At 40.4% G+C, this 17,546-nt stretch overlaps 3 protein-coding genes across 9 annotated transcripts in view; 2 read left to right on the top strand and 1 right to left on the bottom strand.

Annotated features, from left to right (window-relative positions):
• Positions 1 to 1,130: 1,130 nt before the first annotated feature.
• On the top strand, positions 1,131 to 2,160 carry dnlz (DNL-type zinc finger). 2 transcript variants are annotated; one of them, XM_026355926.1, is made up of 3 exons: positions 1,131 to 1,480; positions 1,623 to 1,762; positions 1,993 to 2,160. In XM_026355926.1, the coding sequence occupies exons 1-3, from the start codon at positions 1,142 to 1,144 to the stop codon at positions 2,150 to 2,152; spliced, it is 639 nt and encodes a 212-aa protein (XP_026211711.1). In that variant the 5' UTR covers positions 1,131 to 1,141; the 3' UTR covers positions 2,153 to 2,160. The 2 variants fall into 2 exon arrangements, with proteins under 2 accessions (XP_026211711.1, XP_026211712.1); XM_026355927.1 differs by having other exon boundaries at positions 1,370 to 1,480; positions 1,637 to 1,762.
• Positions 2,161 to 2,627: 467 nt separating this feature from the next.
• Positions 2,628 to 5,294, top strand: uck1 (uridine-cytidine kinase 1). Its single transcript, XM_026354368.1, has 7 exons — positions 2,628 to 2,800; positions 3,220 to 3,379; positions 3,859 to 3,955; positions 4,060 to 4,202; positions 4,277 to 4,371; positions 4,457 to 4,505; positions 4,581 to 5,294. Exons 1-7 carry the CDS (start codon positions 2,711 to 2,713, stop codon positions 4,766 to 4,768), a joined length of 822 nt encoding a protein of 273 aa, XP_026210153.1. The 5' UTR covers positions 2,628 to 2,710; the 3' UTR covers positions 4,769 to 5,294.
• A 113-nt stretch (positions 5,295 to 5,407) lies between these two features.
• The window catches only part of rapgef1b (Rap guanine nucleotide exchange factor (GEF) 1b), a 38,172-nt gene continuing 26,033 nt past the window's right edge, over positions 5,408 to 17,546 (bottom strand). For 4 of the 6 annotated variants that reach the window (XM_026354362.1, XM_026354364.1, XM_026354363.1 and 1 more), the window contains exons 11-24: positions 13,183 to 13,275; positions 12,182 to 12,267; positions 11,606 to 11,711; positions 10,788 to 10,863; positions 10,309 to 10,393; positions 9,438 to 9,530; positions 8,721 to 8,906; positions 7,845 to 7,929; positions 7,659 to 7,753; positions 7,479 to 7,557; positions 7,292 to 7,393; positions 7,085 to 7,182; positions 6,858 to 6,986; positions 5,408 to 6,622 (exon numbers count right to left, since the gene is read on the bottom strand). In XM_026354362.1, coding sequence (XP_026210147.1) covers positions 6,472 to 6,622; positions 6,858 to 6,986; positions 7,085 to 7,182; positions 7,292 to 7,393; positions 7,479 to 7,557; positions 7,659 to 7,753; positions 7,845 to 7,929; positions 8,721 to 8,906; positions 9,438 to 9,530; positions 10,309 to 10,393; positions 10,788 to 10,863; positions 11,606 to 11,711; positions 12,182 to 12,267; positions 13,183 to 13,275 — 1,464 coding nt within the window. In that variant the 3' untranslated portion in view covers positions 5,408 to 6,471. Of the gene's footprint in view, positions 6,623 to 6,857; positions 6,987 to 7,084; positions 7,183 to 7,291; positions 7,394 to 7,478; positions 7,558 to 7,658; positions 7,754 to 7,844; positions 7,930 to 8,720; positions 8,907 to 9,437; positions 9,531 to 10,308; positions 10,394 to 10,787; positions 10,864 to 11,605; positions 11,712 to 12,181; positions 12,268 to 13,182; positions 13,276 to 13,784; positions 13,932 to 15,688; positions 15,851 to 17,546 lie in introns of all 6 variants that reach the window. The other 2 variants (XM_026354367.1, XM_026354366.1) reach the window with 2 other exon arrangements.

Genomic DNA, 17,546 nt, shown 5'->3' with positions numbered 1-17,546 from the left:
ATGTAACAACAGTCATAAATTCCTTTAGTTTAATGACCACAGGGAGAAAGGATCTCCTGTAGCACTCCGTGGAGCACTTGACATTGATCAGTCTGTGGCCGAAAGTGCTCTTCCATCCATCCAGCAAACTGTGTATGTGTGGGATGGATTTTCCAGTATTGAGAGGGGTGTAGACAGCATCCACTTCTCAGCCACAACATATTACCCTGGATATAGAGAAGAGTGACAATAGACTTGGATTTTCTGAAGAAGTCGCCTTGTTGTTGGTGGAACAAATCTTCACCTCTCACACCACAATGTTAACTTCAACTAAATTTAAATTGCATATTGTGTTTGAATTTGCACAGGGCTTTCAAATGTAGAGTGATCGTCTGCTTAGTAGTTTGTATACCTCCTCAGTCTCTTGTTGTTGTTGGTGGGACGATGGTCTTCACATTTCTTTGACAAAAGGAATGTGAAGTAGTGAGTATGGGTGGGGAAGCTAAGGAGGTGTGAAGAAGAGTTGATAGGGGGAGGGTGGTTGAAACTTCAGTACAGTTCGTAACTGCAGGGGTTTCTTTTTGTAGGTGGTAAATTCCTTTCCAGACTGAAGGTGAGTGGGGTCTGAGAGCCTGTTTCTTTTCAGCGGCCATAAAGTCCAGTCACTGAAACATTTGCAATTTATTGATAAATTCTACATTCAAGGAACTCAATATAACCAATTTAATGATACTGAGATCCCTGATTTTACATCTCTATATAGAAACTTAATATAAATTAAATACACATTAAAGCTAAATAAACATACTTCAATTTCATGTACATCAAAGCTTTTTTATTCATCATTTAAAAATGTTATTTGCACATTGATTCATCAGCATTAATATTCAGCTAATTTATTAAACGTGTCTATAAGAGCAAAACGAGTATCAAAGTACAGTATCAGTAGACAAATCTAGAATTTAACTTGTATTAGAGTATTTAAAAATGTTGCACATGAAATCTAAATGTAATCTAATGTAAATATATATATATATAAATATATATATATGTATATTCTCCTTCAGTGTCAGTGCTTTGTTATAATACAACTAGTTTATAAAGTTTGTTTAAAAAAAATGAATGCGTGTGATGTCATCAAACCGCGACAGAAAACACGTTGATGAAATCACTTGTAATAAACCTGAACACAGCAGCAAACATGATGGTTTTACACACGGCTTTTGCTTTATTACGTTCTTCGTCGGCCAGTCGGTTGTTTCGGTGTTATCACAGCCGTTCGACTCTGTCCAGACTTTGTACCGGGGTAAACTGTCGCCCGACGGCCGCAGCCAGGACACGGCTGCTCTCCTTACAAAACCCTGGTAGTTCTCGCTATTTGTTACCTGCTGACAGATGTGAAAGTTGTAGCTACAGAGGTCTCTCAACTTCCCCGAGTATCCGAAATGACGCTGTTGGGCAGATCCAGTCAACACATTATCATCTCATTTATACATGCAAGGTACAATGATTATGTTATATTATTATATATATTTTAGTCTTTTGACAAACAGCTGACGCTTTTTTAGATTTAATGCCCTATTTGTTGTGTCTCTGAGTTTAAATGTCACATATATGACATACAGGCCGTGATATATTTGCAGGTTTGCTCCACCAGGTCCAAGAAGAAGATATCCAAACTGGCTTATCACAAAGGTGTAGTGATAGTCACATGTCCGGGGTGTAAGAATCACCATATAATCGCTGATAACCTCAGCTGGTTCTCTGACCTCGAAGGGAAAAGGTTAGTGGCCCCAAAACATTTTTGGACTAAATGTACTATTGTATTTGGTAACTATCATGTAGTAGCGCCATTATACAGTATATCATTATAACAGTAAAACAAACCAGTGAGTACTGGTATATAATGGTGGAAAATGACTATTTTATTATATTTATTATTATTTATATTATGACTAACTATTTCTATTATATTTCCAAATGGTTAATGTTTTGTTTTGCCTTATGCTTTAGAAACATTGAAGAAATCCTTGCAGCCAAAGGAGAAACTGTGAAGAGGATTGAAGGAAGCGCTGCTTTGGAGATAGTAGTGGACGAATCCAGTAAAGACCAATCCCAATGTAGTGAAGACACAGAAAAATCTGAAAATAACCAGAAACCAGAAAAAGAATAATGCTCAGAACACACTGTATGTTTATTGTTAAATGTTTATATTTAATTCTGTAATAAATATTTTTAATTGCTGATTGTTTTGTTTTCAGAGCATCAAATACTGAAATCATAGGGTTTCAATAGAACAGTCACACAGGAATTATAATCCCTGTTAAATTATTACAAATATCAAATAGAAAACATATTTATTTCAAAGATACATATTTATTTAATTTATACTAAAATCTATGAATTCCCATTAAAATTTCCAGAAACATTATATCGACATATACAAAGAAGAGGTGCAGCATACAGCCAGAGGTGGCATAAGTTATCAAACTCATGCAAACACACATTTGCATCAATCCGACTAATGCAAATTTCAGTTTACTGAATGACTTTGTTCACTTTCACAGTTTTCATTTTGTAAATAGAAAATCACGTTGTTCTGTTTTGACAGTTCTGTTGAGATCGCGCTAGTTCTCGCGAGAACACCGTGTTGTTATTGCTACAGATAGCATAGCTAATACCCAGACGAGCTATCTGGATTTCTGCAGCCTGCTTCTCTGTTAGAACTGCAATGGAGGCTCTCGAAACCCTAGACGAGGCTGAGAGGCCACTGCATAGTCCTTTCTTAATAGGAGTCAGCGGCGGAACTGCCAGCGGCAAGGTCAGTCTTTATTTTATAGCCCGACAGCGGAGTTAGCATCCCGGTTTGCTAGCGGCGCCAACATTAGTATTCATTTCAATGTCAGAGCCGCTGTCACTCCTCTTTGCTTAGTTTACATTTATAATAAATGATCTAACAAACACACAATAACTGACATTGCTTTGTTACTTTTACTGCATTTGCCATTACTTACCGTCAAAGCCTAGCAGCTGTCATAAACATGTCAATTCCCTCTAAATGCAACAGAGTCAGCTGATAAACACTTAATAAAGTACAACACACTTAAGTTCCCACTTACCATCTTGTGCCTCTTTATTCCTCCGTTTACTATAACAAAAACATTTTAAATGTATTCCTCCTACTTTACCCCAATTAGACAGGACATATATACAACTAGTTGTGTGAAATATCTGCCGCAGTCAACAGTTTGTGCCAAGATCATGGAGCTTCTGGGCCAGAACAAGGTGGACCACCGCCAGAGGAAGGTGGCCATCATAAGCCAGGACAGCTTCTACAGAGTCCTGACTCCAGAGCAGAAGGCAAAGGCCCTGAAAGGCCAGTACAACTTTGATCACCCAGGTAGGCTTTTTAAAAAAAAAAAAATCATGTTATTTTACAACAGCACACATGACCCCTTTATCAAAACTATTAAGCAAAAAGGCAACTATTGTCACAATCAAGCACGTTTTTTTATACTATTTACTTTGTACTATTTGATTCTTCCAGCTTCTAAAATCTTTGTTTTGGCTGCCTCAGTTTCTCTGTCTGGTAAATTCCGATTTTTGACTTTAGATCTTTGGTTAGTCCAAGTAAGACCTCTTTTGCCTGTAGAAAATATGTCTTTTTCGGTTTTGTTTCATAGACACAGATTGCTAAAATAATTTGTAAGTTAATGAGTTATGAAAGTCTGGCCAAAGGTCAGTCACTTTTCTTTCTTCATATGCAATAGCACATGGGATAAACCTGTATGACCTAATTAAAGTGTCCCACTTATTAAAAATACTTAATACATGAGCAGGATAATTTGTCATATTATGTTTCTGTCTAACGTCTTTCAGAGGCTTTTGATAATGAGCTAATGTACCAAACACTGAAGGACATTGTGGAGGGAAAAGTGGTGGAAGTGCCAACATATGACTTTGTCACCCATTCCAGGTATTAATGAAGGATTTTACAATATTTACGATACAAGATTGTCCAGTCTCCTTTTCAATCTTGGTATGATAAACCTCTGTGTGTTTAAATGTAAATGCTTACAGGCTGGAAGACAGGATCACGGTCTACCCAGCAGATGTAGTCCTCTTTGAAGGGATCCTCGTCTTTTACCCTCAGAAAGTGCTCAATATGTTCCATATGAAGCTTTTTGTGGACACAGATTCAGACGTCAGACTGTCTCGCAGAGGTATTGATGTCTATCACACACACAATATACCAGTTGTCACAGTGCACCAATGGGTTGACCTAATTTTCCCGTAGTTCTGCGAGACATGAACAGAGGGCGAGATCTGGAGCAGATACTCAATCAGTACACAACGTTTGTCAAGCCTGCTTTTGAGGAGTTTTGTTTGCCAGTAAGTATGATAGCAATCAGTGATTATGTGCCTGTTCCCGTGTCTTCATGCAGACATTGTCAAAATACTTTTTTTTTTCTTCCAGACCAAGAAATACGCAGATGTTATCATTCCAAGGGGAGTTGACAATATGGGTAAGTGAGTTTTCTGACTTTAGACAAACTCTTTCTCCAGCATTCTTGACAAATTCCTCGTCTGTCTCTCACCAGTGGCCATCAACCTTATTGTGCAGCACATCCAAGACATTCTGAATGGAGACATCTGCAAATGGCAGCGTGGGTCTATGAATGGGCGTGGCTTCAAACGAGCCATTTCTGAGCAGGGTGACCTGCAGAATTTAGCCGCTAATGCTCCAGGAAAGAGGGTCTTGCTGGAACCCAGTAGTCGGCCTCACTGAGACTACGTGGATGTCCAGGCTCTGAATATGAGCTTGGGATTGCTGCTACTGATTTATGCAGAGTGGGTCAGCAACTGTGATGCCAGTCTGTCTCTGCAGCCTTTTTAATGTAGAAAAGAAAAAAAAAAAGTTCCACAGTTCAATGTTGCAAGCAGTGCTGCAGCCTCTTCAAAATTCTTCTGTAATTATTGGTGTAGAACCAATATGCTGATAGTTTGGTTTTCACGCATACCCGTCTTCCGTCATGTTGATTTTTCGGTGTTAACTGTGGATAGATGATCTGTTACTGAGATGGAAGAGAATGCAGTTGAGTGTAGGAGACAATTAAATGTTTACTTTCATGCTTTGCACAGTTATACCGCCATATGCTTTTTTTGTTGCTTTAATGGAGATTTATGTATTTAAATTATATTAGTTCTTACTTTTCTGTTTTTAATAACTTATTTAAATCAAATTAGGGCCAGATGTCTGTCCTAGTGATGGTAGTGCTTCCTTCTGATTTACAGTTGGTACATGCCTTAACTTTTTTTAAAGTTAATTTTCCAGTCAATATTCTACAAAATAAATGACAATTATGTTACATAATTTTAGTCAGTTTTTTGTGAATTATCAAAAATGAAATCTTTCACCAACACAACGTGTATAGAAACAGAGCTGTTTGTTTATTGGAGTTTGAGAGCACAGTGTGATGTGTTGGTTTTGACCATTATCCCAAAAAGGAGTCAAAATGATTTAACTACAGCACATATTGGAATGACAAACACACGAGTCACTGAGGACTTCAGTCACACACAAACACTCTTTCACACACTGACATGACTGGGACATGATTGTGATTGCCTGATGGTTCTCTACACTTGGACACGGCACACAATGATTCATTATGACATACATAGATCACAGCATCTTTAGTAATTTATGTTTTTGCTTTGCTTTTTTTAGTGCACATATGTATGGCACTTGGGAGAAGCTAAGCTCTTCTCATAAGCATAAACATCCTTTTTAAGAACAAAAGGAGCACTGTATATAATACAATTCATAACCATACATGATTCTTACACAAAATGTTTCAAAACAAACTCATAGGTTACAGTCTCTAATGGCCATCTTCTCTTCAAGTTCAAATCTTGCACCCCCCTCAGCAGATTCTCGGCCTGCAGCCTGCATGTTGACGTCGCAGTTCATGGTAGGCTGCTCTCTGGGGTCTGCGGTTTGAGGGGAGCTCTTCAGTCATGGAGAGGGTTGCAGAAGATGACCAACAAATGGCACATACATACAGAAAGAGGAAGGAGCAATTCTGAGAGTAATGGACCATTCAGCTCAGCACACACACAACAGCTCCACATGAAAACAGAGAGCCCAGGGAGCAGACTTTGGTTATTTCTGTATCGTCTCCCTGTCCGCTCTGTGCGATTCCTCACTCCTCCTTGGCACCAGTCTTCGTTCCATTTCACCATAGTCACTGAATCTCTCCCTGTCTAAATGCCAGAGCAACAGTAATCCCAATTATAATCTCCCAGTGCAGAAGAGCTCTTTGTAAACCTCAGCCACGCTTCAGTTGTCTGTAGTTTGTTCTGCATTCCCCACAGTTAATCTCCCATTAGCTCCAGCAGATAGCTTCCATTTGTCTTTCTCTCAGTCTGTAGTAAAGTGGAGTTAGTGTCATGAAGCACAGTTGGAGGTCAGTTAGGGGCTCACAGGCCCTAGGTCTTCTCCTCGCGGTCCGTCTTGCGCCTGGTGATGTTCCTGGGCTTGATCTTGAGTGAAAGCTCCCACAGTGCCTCCTCTGCCAAGTGGTCACTGAAGTCGTTGAAGAAAGAGACAATGTCTTCGTTGCGCTTCAGCTCATAATGTCTGAGAAGAGAGGGTGAGGTTTAATGAATGGAGTAATTCATAACAAAGAAAACTTTAAAGCTCATGTGAAGATGACGGTAATGTTTTATTTTAAAATTTAATGAAAAACAAAGTAGGCGAATATAATATTGCCTGCCAGTGGCAAACAGATGATGACATTTATCACTGTGATTAATGTTTACAAAGCTTTCTATTAATATATCTTTTTAACATAAATTCATTCCAATGTGCTTACACTTGCTGGAAGCGCCGCATGCTGTCCAGAATATTAAACTGTTGCCAGCGTTTGGAGAAATTTACTTTCCCGTCAATGAGGTCGGGGTTCCCCAGATGGACGAAGGTGAGGTCCTGGAGGATGAGACCCCTGAAAGGGGAAGGAGGACAGGCAAAAAATAAATTATGAATCAAGTTATAATTGAGCACCAGTCCTGTTCAAACATTCACTGTAAACACTTCACTTACAAATAGGGGATGCATGGAGGCTCCACCTCAGCCAGAGCAGCTCTGTATGCTCTGAAGGAGGAGGAGCTGTCAATCAATGTGCAATATTCCTCCAACCCCTGAGGAGAAAAAAGACATGTAGATTCAGAGACAGATATCTTGACAACTACACCATCAGTCGACCTCTGTTTTTCCATGCCAATATATGATACATATCTTCTCTCTCACCTCTGAGGTCTGTTTCTGCCACTCCAATCTCCTGATGGGGGCAGAATCCAGGGCGGACAGTATTGCCAGGTAGGAGTTGAAATTATTCAGCTTTCTTAAGTGCTGTAATTAGAAATTTGTATAAATGTTACAGCATTAAACAACCAAAAACCTACATGACAGGACATGTAAGTATAAACTAACCAACCTTCATTATCTTGATGAACTTGAGAAGCAGCTTCTCTCTGTCTTGGGCTTTCTCTTGCTGAATAATCAAAGAACGGACCCTGTAGGACAAAGACAGTGTGGTGTTTTTGATGACTGGATGTCATAAGATGGTCCATTACTGACAGACTGTGAGATGTAAGGGTATGACGTTTGGTCCTACCAATAGCTCATGTTGTTAAAGTGCTCTGTGAACTGAGTCAGGTTTGGACTCTTCTCCTCATTCTGCTCTTTGGCCCAAAGCAGCACCTCGGGAATCTGAATGAGAAAAGGATGAGCGAATAAGGTTTAATTCAAAGAGCTCAATGGGAGGATGGATCATTAGCTGAGATACAAACAAGCCACTTACCTCAATTTTGTAGAAGAGCTCAGCGTCGAGAAGAGTGAGCTGATCAGCAATCTCATGACTGCGGAAGTCATGAAGTGTTCCAGGCCTATCAGGACACACAAACTGTTAGTGATGAATTTCACTTCTCCTAACTGTAGCTACACAACTGGAGGGGACAGAGGCCTTGTAATTTATCGTAAAACTGAATTGAAAAATTTGAATGTCTGGTAATGTTATAAAATAAAAATGCAAGAATTAATTAAATTAAAAACTAATTTTAAATTGTGGTTATACAGAGTAAGGGTAAAAGAGTACAGAATTTGCTTTTTTGTATTGATAAATTTAGTTGTATGGGGTCGTCAGACTGCATAAACAACAAGGTTTGTTTGGGCAAAATGGGTCTAATAAAATTTTGGTCACTAATTGTGTTGCATATAAATTTGAGACATGGCATTTATGTGTGATTGATGTTCACGTAATTGCAGATTAATGATATAAACAAAACAAAGTACAGAAAGTAGAGACATAAGCAATCTCCTCTACCCACTGATGGATTAATATGAAAGACTGTATTACACTTTATGCTCTTTGCTGATCAACTCTAAGAAAGGAACGAACTTCAGACTGGCAAATACCAGATGGATGAAAACATTTAGGGATAAAACATGGTGTACTACGGAAGTGTTGGGCGGCATGTTGGAGTGAATGAAAACATTTTCAAACCATTATAAATAAATTATCTTGATGATCAATTTAAGCAATAGTGTGGTTTTTGATGGCCAGTCTACCAGGAACTCACCAAGCACAGAGCACAAAGAATGGCAAAAAACCCACAATGCACTTCAACAATAAACGCAACTCATAAAAGAAAGTCTGGGCCACCCGACCCTACGGTACCTTGCAGAGACCCCTCGGGCAGCAAGGGGCTTAAGGGAGTTAGTGTAGCGTAGCAACTTTTTCTGCTCCACCTTATCCAGGATATTCTTGCGGAGCACACGGGCAAGGCTGAGCTCACCATTGCACACCAGCGTGAACACCAGGTCCATCAGCTGTTTCAAGATGTCCTCTGTCAGCTCCACCAGGCTGCAGGACAGAGAAGAGGCATTTATTAAGCATAAACAGAACAGAAGAAATAGGAAAGTAATACAATTGGTTGTTGATTAAATCATTAAACATCAGTGAGAGCTATAGAAGAAAGACATCTGTGGATGACTGTGCAGAAACAGGGGCATATTTTTTGTTATAACCGGCATTAGAACAACAAAGTAAAGGATATACTGTATCCTCTTTACTAATCGACTGTATGGAAGGACCAAACATTAGTTCAAATACACAATATATAAAGTAGAGACTCATTTTTTAAAAGGGTTAAATGACTAAATAGGACTTTCAATTTCATATTCCAGTATCAAAGTATTTGTCAAATTGTCATTCATCTTTCCTACTTTCAAAACCAAAAAAAATGGCATAAACTGTCTTGCCACTGTCTTTTTCAGGCACTAGCAATATGAATGTTTCTAAATTTTTCCATGCTTTCATTAATTAAACCACTTTCTATATCCTAAATCAACTCAAAGGGTCTTCCCCAGATTAAAAAGACAAATGTCAACTCACCACAGCTCATCCACCACACGAACCAACACAAAGAATGTGTTCTTGCTGACTCGCTTCTTGAAAGTGTCTGGACTGTGGCAGAACCTGGTATATGTGCTATGTGGTCAAGGACAATGAAAATGTTTGGATAACAAATTACAGTAATGTGCTCCTCTAATCCCGCTATTGTTAAGACATTATGTGGCACTACACATTAATTAAATAACAATATAGCTTAAACCCCCGAACTGTGTAGGTTAAATGTACAAAGAAGTTATTTTCAGTAAAATATTTGGATGAATAAATAGATTCAAATTTAACACCGTCATGTTCCCCATCATGTTTTCAGTGTTCTCACTCAAGCTCACTGCTTGCATACCTATAACAGTACATAGCAACTATAGTCCTGTGCAAGTACTGTGTTTTACATTCCTTCATAAAGTACAAACAGAACAAAGAACTAATAATCTATTAATTATCAACTGATGATAAGCCCCGATTGAACAACTGATTAGATTCTTAATGGTTTAACTTGACAAAGAAATGACAAAACATGACAGGAGGAATGGGAAACCAGACATTTAGGTCAGAAGGAACCTATTCATGACACAGTGTCTCTTAAGGAGCCATTAAGCATGGCACATCATCACACACAGCTCCAAGACTTTCAGCAGTAATTCAGACTATGCAGGTAGAGGATTCTGGTGCCATTGTGGGTATCTATTATTGCTTATAAATGAAAGCTCTGAAAAAGAGCAAACAAGATGAATTATTTCCTTAGTAAATAAGGATAAAGAAAAAAAGAAAAATCACTAAGAAAGAAAAACAGCCTTCTGCCAGCAAAACAGCGATTAAGTTCAGAGTGACACGTTGAGTGATTTGAAAAGGATATCTGTAGTGTAGCTTCTTAATGAGGTCCTCGGGGGTTATAAAAGTCCTATATGTAGTCAGAAAGGCTTCACAGTACAAAACAAGATCTGTCAAGCAAAAACAGAGAAGAAAGCAGCGTATTTCAGTTGACGTACAGCCAGAGTTCCCAATTAACCAACCAAAGCTGAAAACACATCATGAAATGTGAAGGCTACATAACCCTGACTGACACATTGCAAATAACTGAACTACAGAGAGACTTGGGCTATTTAAAATGCTGCTCAGAGGAGGAGATTAGAAAAGTAATAACATGTCAGTAAAGCTAAAGAATCACACTACACAAATATAAATAAATCTGTTTTTCAAGATAAAATGATTGAAGGTCTGTCAAGCAAGCAAAACAAAGCTGTGGCAGTGACCCTGAAGCACACTAGCATGCCCTATATTGCCCAATATATGGGCAAGTACGAGTCTTAATGTGTTCTGTAATCTGTAGCATACCTTTGCGGTCCGTTTCTGTAGCGTGCACTAATAAAATATCTCCTGATCCAGCACGAACATCAGGTCCATCGTCATTCTGTGAAAATTAAAGAGAGCAAGTGAGGTGTGAAAACCTGGAGAAAATTACAGATACAAGCATTAGATAGAGGTGGATGAGACTGATGGCAGGAGAGGGAAAGAGTGGTTAGAGTTGATGTGCACTGATGCAGTCTAGCCCAAAATGTAGCTTGCACCTTTCCTCCTCCTGTCTTTTTCTGTGCCCCCCCCCTTAAACAGCCCCCACCTCTCTGTCCTGCACCAGCTCCTCTGATGACGAAGAAAAAGTCAGACTTGTGTATGATAAAAGCACCAGCACTGCAATATGTCTTCTGTTGCATCCATACATGCCATCACAGACTATGCATCTTTTATCTTTGCATTTCTGATCTTAAGTCTCATTCGTAAATCACTGCTGTCACATTGCCCCTAACCTTGCAGAGTGGCAAGCAGCACTCTCACACATCTGTCTATCAGACTGCACCACACAGGACAAAAGAGATGGAGGTGTAGAAGACGGAGGAGGAGGAGGAGGAGGAGGAGGAGGAGGAGGGTGGTTTGGCAGTTTCAGCTTTGCAATTTCACAGACTGAACTCCAGAGGGCAGCAATGACTGTGGTGTATGTGGTGTATCTCAGCATCTGATTTCACATCTGAGTGAGTCACAGTGACCTTTAGCCTGGGCTGGACTGTCAGAATAAAATGTGCTTTGTATGCTGGTGTTGCACAGTTTTGTCATAGCAGATTTCTAAAAACAGTACACAGGAGTGGTGGCCATCTTACTTCTTGTTTTAGTGTTATCCTGTTCATTATCTCCTTGTGGTCTACAAGGGAGAGCTCGTCAACATCTTCCTCATCGCTCCCAGCTGACTCTGCTGACTTCTGCCTCCTATAACACACATACACACCCCTATCATCATCAACACAGAAATAACTACATAACACTTACTATAGCTTTATTTTTCAACGTGTTATAAACAATACAATAAGTTTAATATAAACAGCAAATTAATCAATAATAAAAAATTTGCCACTAATTGCAAGCAGGGGGAAAGTATGTTCCCACAGAAGGTGATAAAAGTATGTTAAATAATATGAGAGTGTTTCTGATGAACGTGGACATGATGTTCTGACAATGCAATCAGAGAAAATCTGGCATTAAAATTAATTAAGAGTGGCGTAAAAATAGCCTTAGCAACACCAAACAACAGCATAACAACATAAAAAAAATATTTCTTCTGTAGTAACAGCAAACAAGGTAAACTACAAAGATTAATATTTACAGTGGTATTTTCTATATGCTGCTAAAATGGACATGTTGACTGGACATGGGCATTATGCAGACCTTATGATCCTTACCTTTCCTTATCCACAGCCTCTTTATTATTGGTGGACGGCATTGGAGGGGTGGAGTCTTGAAGTACATCATCAGCTGCAATCGTTTCCTGATCAGCGGATGGAAAAGCAATTAACAAGTGTACAGCAGGATAGATGGAACATCATTGGTGAATGGTTCAATGCAGTGGATATGCTGGCTGTTGACAAGCCTCTCAGAACATGTTTGCTGGAGCGCAGGATGGAAGCTTTTTACCAGGTATCACTATATTTACAATGGTGTAAAGAGCGGATGGGAAGAATGCAGCGTTTCTCAATATGAACAGAAAAAAAAACCCCAACACAGAAAGACACCGACAGGTAGAATCAATCACACTAAAACGCCACCAAATATAAAACTACAAATACAATCACAACCATTCACCGTCTCTTTTGCTTTCACTCTTACTTACATTTACATAGGTAAATGTAATCCCAATATGCCTAGAAAACCCATAGGGATATAAACATACACACACGTGCGCTGCCACACATGCACAGGTTCACATAAGCTTGTTATGGGGAATGTTATTGGAAAATTGATAACTGATAATTGTTGAGAATCCCTTTTGGAGTGGCAACAGTCAGGTGTAAGATCGGAATAAGGTTAAATGCTTGTTAAAGTTGAAGCACAGCCAGAGAGAGACAGCAATCACTAGCCAGGCAGTCAGAACAGATATAGATGGACATCTTTTCCACAGACACCAACCACAGCACGCGTCCCTCGCAGGCAAACCCGTGAATCTGAAGTCATGCTCAGTCAGGTTTGGTTATGTTCACATTCCATTGCAGTGCTATCAGTTCAAGAGATGAATCAAGAAGAGCTGCTCAGAGCTCAACACATGACTGGTGTGAATGATATCTGCCAGTCAAACTGGCCTCCTTACTTCAAATCCTTCACTGCTTTTCAATTGATTCATATCCTGAAGTGATGGGATGTGTACATGGAACTGACCTTTCATTACCCGTGGTGGTTAGCTACTTACTCTGAGGGAGAGTGGCAGCTCCCCATTGGCCTGGTTGGATGAATACAAGTTGACATACTCCCCCTCCCCACCCTCGTCATTCGCGCTCTCACTCTATGGGAAAAGAGGAGGGACACAAACCGAGGCGTAAGGCAGCGGAGACGGGGAACAGAGTGTTTGCTAAAGCTGGGACAGACGTCAACTTTGAGTATGTGGCTAAGGAGGAGAGATAGTGACGAGCAGAGGTTTGGTATTGTACAGTGCGAAGTGTGTTTCCAGCTCAGTGTCATCATGACCACCAGGTGGCACCGAAGTGCATCATTTATAAAGGTAAGAGTATTTACTGGCAAAACAGAACATGCAGTGCAACATGCTCAACTGGGATTCTTTTAGGACCACTAATCAGACAGCAGACAGTTTGTGGGCTGTGATAATGACAACAAGATGCCACTAAGTGAATGAGCTAGTATATTATCATCTGAGCAACAATACTGAATAGCAAACTGTTGTAATATAATACCAATCTGTCAAGGGAACGACTCGCGTTTTAATATCTGTCTTACAGAGATATTTCATTTAAATATCCTGACTGTGCTTCTAAAACCTATCCCTTGTAAGCTCACCGCTGAGGTGTGGAGAGAATCAGTGAGAGAAGACTCAGAAGGAAGACAGACAGCCACAGAGCCCATGGAGCCAGCCAGGGAACCGTTGGGCCCACCCCCACTGCCATCCAGAATGGTGGCATTGGTCAAGGCAACCTGGTCCAAGCTCTGTGATTGGTGGAAAGAACGAAAGCAGGAGGGAGAAAATGAAAAATAAAAGACAGGACTACAGGATTAGAGAGGTAAAGATAGAACAGGTAGAAAAAGAAGCTGAACAACATGAAACAAAGGGGGGAAAGCGTTCACCTCCGTCTCCAACACCTCCATTAACCCTGGACTATGGGAGTGATGTGCCTGAACATGAAATTCACTGAACACTTGCATACACCCAAGAATGCAAAAGTGGAACCGGTGGCAAAATAAATATCTACAATGAGGCAGCATGGAAGATGACAGATATATAGACATGTCGACCAGGGAAATCCATCAGCTAGCTTTGGTTCAAAGTATAAATGTATTTAGACAAGAGATGTCTTAATGTGTGTACTGTGTGTGTGTGTGTGTGTGTGTGTGTGTGTGTGTGTGTGTGAGAGAGAGTTTGTGTGAGGACAGCTGAGAAGATGCCTGCTGTAGAAGTAACCTGTTTTAACATGTTGCACATACCAGCCCTGTTTCTGCCTACCAGCACAAGGCAGTGCATACACTGATAAACACACATGCTGTCACACACACACAAATTCATGCACATATTCACGCACAGCTGGAGAACTCAGCATACATCTTGAAAGCATTGAAATCAAGGAAATCCTTTATACTATTGATTATTTTCTTTGTCCTTCCACTCAACATATATTCCTTGCATGTCCTCCCCCATGACATCCCACAAAAACATAATGCTCCAAAGAGTTAAGGAATGCAAACATTCCACAGAAATGGACAAATTGGACGTGTATGTGCGTTCAGGGAGGAGGCGATTACAGCATGGTGGTGAGGGGAGGCACTAGACAGAAAGTAGAGAGCATGTGCAGACAGTAACTGACAGTGGAACTTGAGGAAGACGAGCGGGAGAAGAGAGGAAGAAAGAGAAGCAGAAACAAGAGGAATGTGCTTTCCATCAGGTCCATGTGGTGCTGCATTCCACTGGAGATATCCTAAGGGAGATCCATGCTGTGTCTTAGCGTGTCTTGCATACTATGGGGTTATCATGGGTCAAACCCCACCAAAATACTCACCAAACCACTGCAACGCATACTCAAGGCTGCCATGAGGTCAGTGTCGGGCCCTAGCTAACGGGAATATTTAAGTGATTAACCACATGCTAAGTCACTAACAAGAACCTGGTGAAGAATTGTCCCAATTAAATCGTGAACATTCTTTAAATAAGCCTCAACCAAAGGCCTGAAAGTTACTGGTGATGTTTGGAAGAGCTGCCCCACACACACGCACAACACACCAACTACCTCAGGAAGAAATATAAAACTGGTAAAGGATAAAATAATTACCTGTCATATGGAGGAATGCTTGAGTGCAACATAGAAAGTTAATAAAAAAGAGGCTACAGAGAGCCACAAAAAATTACTTTATGAATCATAACCACACGACACACGTAATATCACACCATATTTAAAGCCACAGCTAAAAACAAACAAACACACACAGCACAAAAAACAAAATCACACTGTCTAAACAAATGAATGGATGAATGAATAAAATTAGGGACCACAGCAACCAAACCACCGACCTTTGATGGATGGACCCATCAGAAACCTGAAAAGGGTCAGGGGTACATGAACAGACTGTATCACATATGGAGCACACACACAGGTCAAGCCACCCCTGGACCAGTCCAGGACCACACAGCACCCACGCTGAAGTGGAGAACACAAGGGAATGGGAGGAGGCTGGGTGGGGTGGGGGGGACTCACCGTGGGTGTGGTCAAAGACGCTTGGCCAATCAGGCAGGAGTTAGAGACGGACATGCTGAGGCCCAGCCCAGAGCCCGCCTCCTCCATGGCCGCCACAGACGGCTGGAGGTGGCAGGAGAGAGAAGAGGAAGAGGAGGAAGAAGGGGAGGAAGAGTGGGAGGCCTGAGAAGGAAACAAAGTGGAAGAAAAGAAAATGTAGAATTCAAAGGGAGTGTGAGAGAGACAGGGGTTAAGGAAAGGTAAAGAGGGGAAACAGGGTGTTAGGGCAGGAAAAGGAAGAAAAAAAAAAAGAGTTTGACAGTTGATTACACTAGTAAGCAAGACTGAATTAGAGCAGATTTAATCAAAGTTCTGCAGCAGTAGTGAAGTCAAAGTGGTGAAAGTGAGGATTGTGATAGTTCAGCTAAGAAGCATCAGCTCACTGGCTGCAGATATATATATACAACAGAAGTAAATGGGCAGATTTCTGCCATTGAAATGTTACTGGATATGAGTTTACTGATATATTTAAGTTACACTTATTCCTAAAAAGCTCCAATTACTAGAACTGACGTTTACAGCTCACACACGTGATGGTCTGATAAACCTTCTTTAATGTCCTGAGCTTGTAGGGCTTTAAAGAAACCAGGCCAACTACAACACATTGAAAGACCAGTGTGCTGTTTTGTTTTTTTCACCCATTTTCTTATCCACACAGCAGCTGCAATGACTTTTTTTTTTTTTTTTTTTGCAAAGCCGTGTAAAGTCGCCAAAACGCATAAGCCTGGAACATGGGTTTATGGAGAAGGCAAACAGGCTTATTCCACTGAGCCACGAGCTCATCAAGTCCAAAACATGTGGCCAGATTAGGCCTTGCTGAGGGAGAAGAGATGAGCACAGTTCAACTGTACGCTCAGACAAAGGAATGATATAAATAAAAGCTGTGCACAGGGCTCCGAATGCACAACTGTGGTGGCAGAAAGAGGACAATGGACAAAGCGAGAGAAGAAAGACTCTGAGGTGGCCTGGGTAGACTGCTACTCAGCCAAAGTCTATTTTCTTTCTCACCTTCAAACATGTATTGCAGAGATTAGTGAGTGAAATGAGCCAAATCTGCTTCATTGTGAGAACATTGTGCCTCAGTGGTGACCATTAAAGGAATATTCCCCTATAAATAAAGCAGTTTACATTAAGCATTTGAAAGGATGATTGTAAAAATTACGTTTATTATTGTTGCAGGAGGATTTCCCTAATTTAGGAAGAAATTTGACACTGATTAGCTGAAATTTATTTCAGCTAATCAGTGTAACCTTGCCATGACTTGTTTTGTCTCTTCCTCTCTTTCCCCACTGACTCACTGTCACACCGCTGTCTCAATTAACCCAGACAACGACCCAGATTAAGATAAGCGTACTGGATCTGATGTAGGCCTGATAATGGCTAGCCTTATCTCCTACTAACAACGAGCACCTCCATGTACACGCAGATGTCTGTTTTGGTTACAAAAATGGTGAGAAACTGAGATAGAGAGGGTAGGAAGGAGGGGATGAATAGGTGAGAGAGATAACTAGATAGGAGGAGGCTTGAGAGACAATTGATGAGGATTACCACTGGAATGTACTTTAGCCCAAGAATGCAATCTGCCCTCTTCCCATACTCTCCATCCCAGCCAGCAGAAAACATTAAGACAGGGAATTCAATTCAATTACAAAACAAATTACGAATTGCTTTGCTCAGTGAACCCAGTTATTTATTTTTTCCCTTTTGCACAAAAGACACCAATTTATTTTAACCCTGGTAAAATATCACACACATCATAGGACATTATTTTGATCCTTCAAAACTCCATGCATCATACTTGCACAGATAGAGAGGTTTC

This window comes from Anabas testudineus, chromosome 12 (assembly GCF_900324465.2).
Source record: "Anabas testudineus chromosome 12, fAnaTes1.2, whole genome shotgun sequence".
Taxonomy (NCBI): Eukaryota; Metazoa; Chordata; class Actinopteri; order Anabantiformes; family Anabantidae; genus Anabas; species Anabas testudineus.
The sequence above is the reverse complement of the archived record's forward strand: the minus strand, read 5'-3'. Positions and strand labels throughout refer to the sequence as shown.

Excerpts from the sequence above, each read along its gene's own strand:
- dnlz (XM_026355926.1), top strand. The coding sequence starts at position 1,142 with ATGAAATCACTTGTAATAAACCTGAACACAGCAGCAAACATGATGGTT. Across the intron at positions 1,481-1,622 it reads ATCTCATTTATACATGCAAG|GTTTGCTCCACCAGGTCCAA; the intron begins GTACAATGATTA and ends ATATATTTGCAG. Across the intron at positions 1,763-1,992 it reads TCTGACCTCGAAGGGAAAAG|AAACATTGAAGAAATCCTTG; the intron begins GTTAGTGGCCCC and ends CTTATGCTTTAG.
- uck1 (XM_026354368.1), top strand. The coding sequence starts at position 2,711 with ATGGAGGCTCTCGAAACCCTAGACGAGGCTGAGAGGCCACTGCATAGT. Across the intron at positions 2,801-3,219 it reads GCGGAACTGCCAGCGGCAAG|TCAACAGTTTGTGCCAAGAT; the intron begins GTCAGTCTTTAT and ends TATCTGCCGCAG. Across the intron at positions 4,506-4,580 it reads AAGGGGAGTTGACAATATGG|TGGCCATCAACCTTATTGTG; the intron begins GTAAGTGAGTTT and ends GTCTCTCACCAG.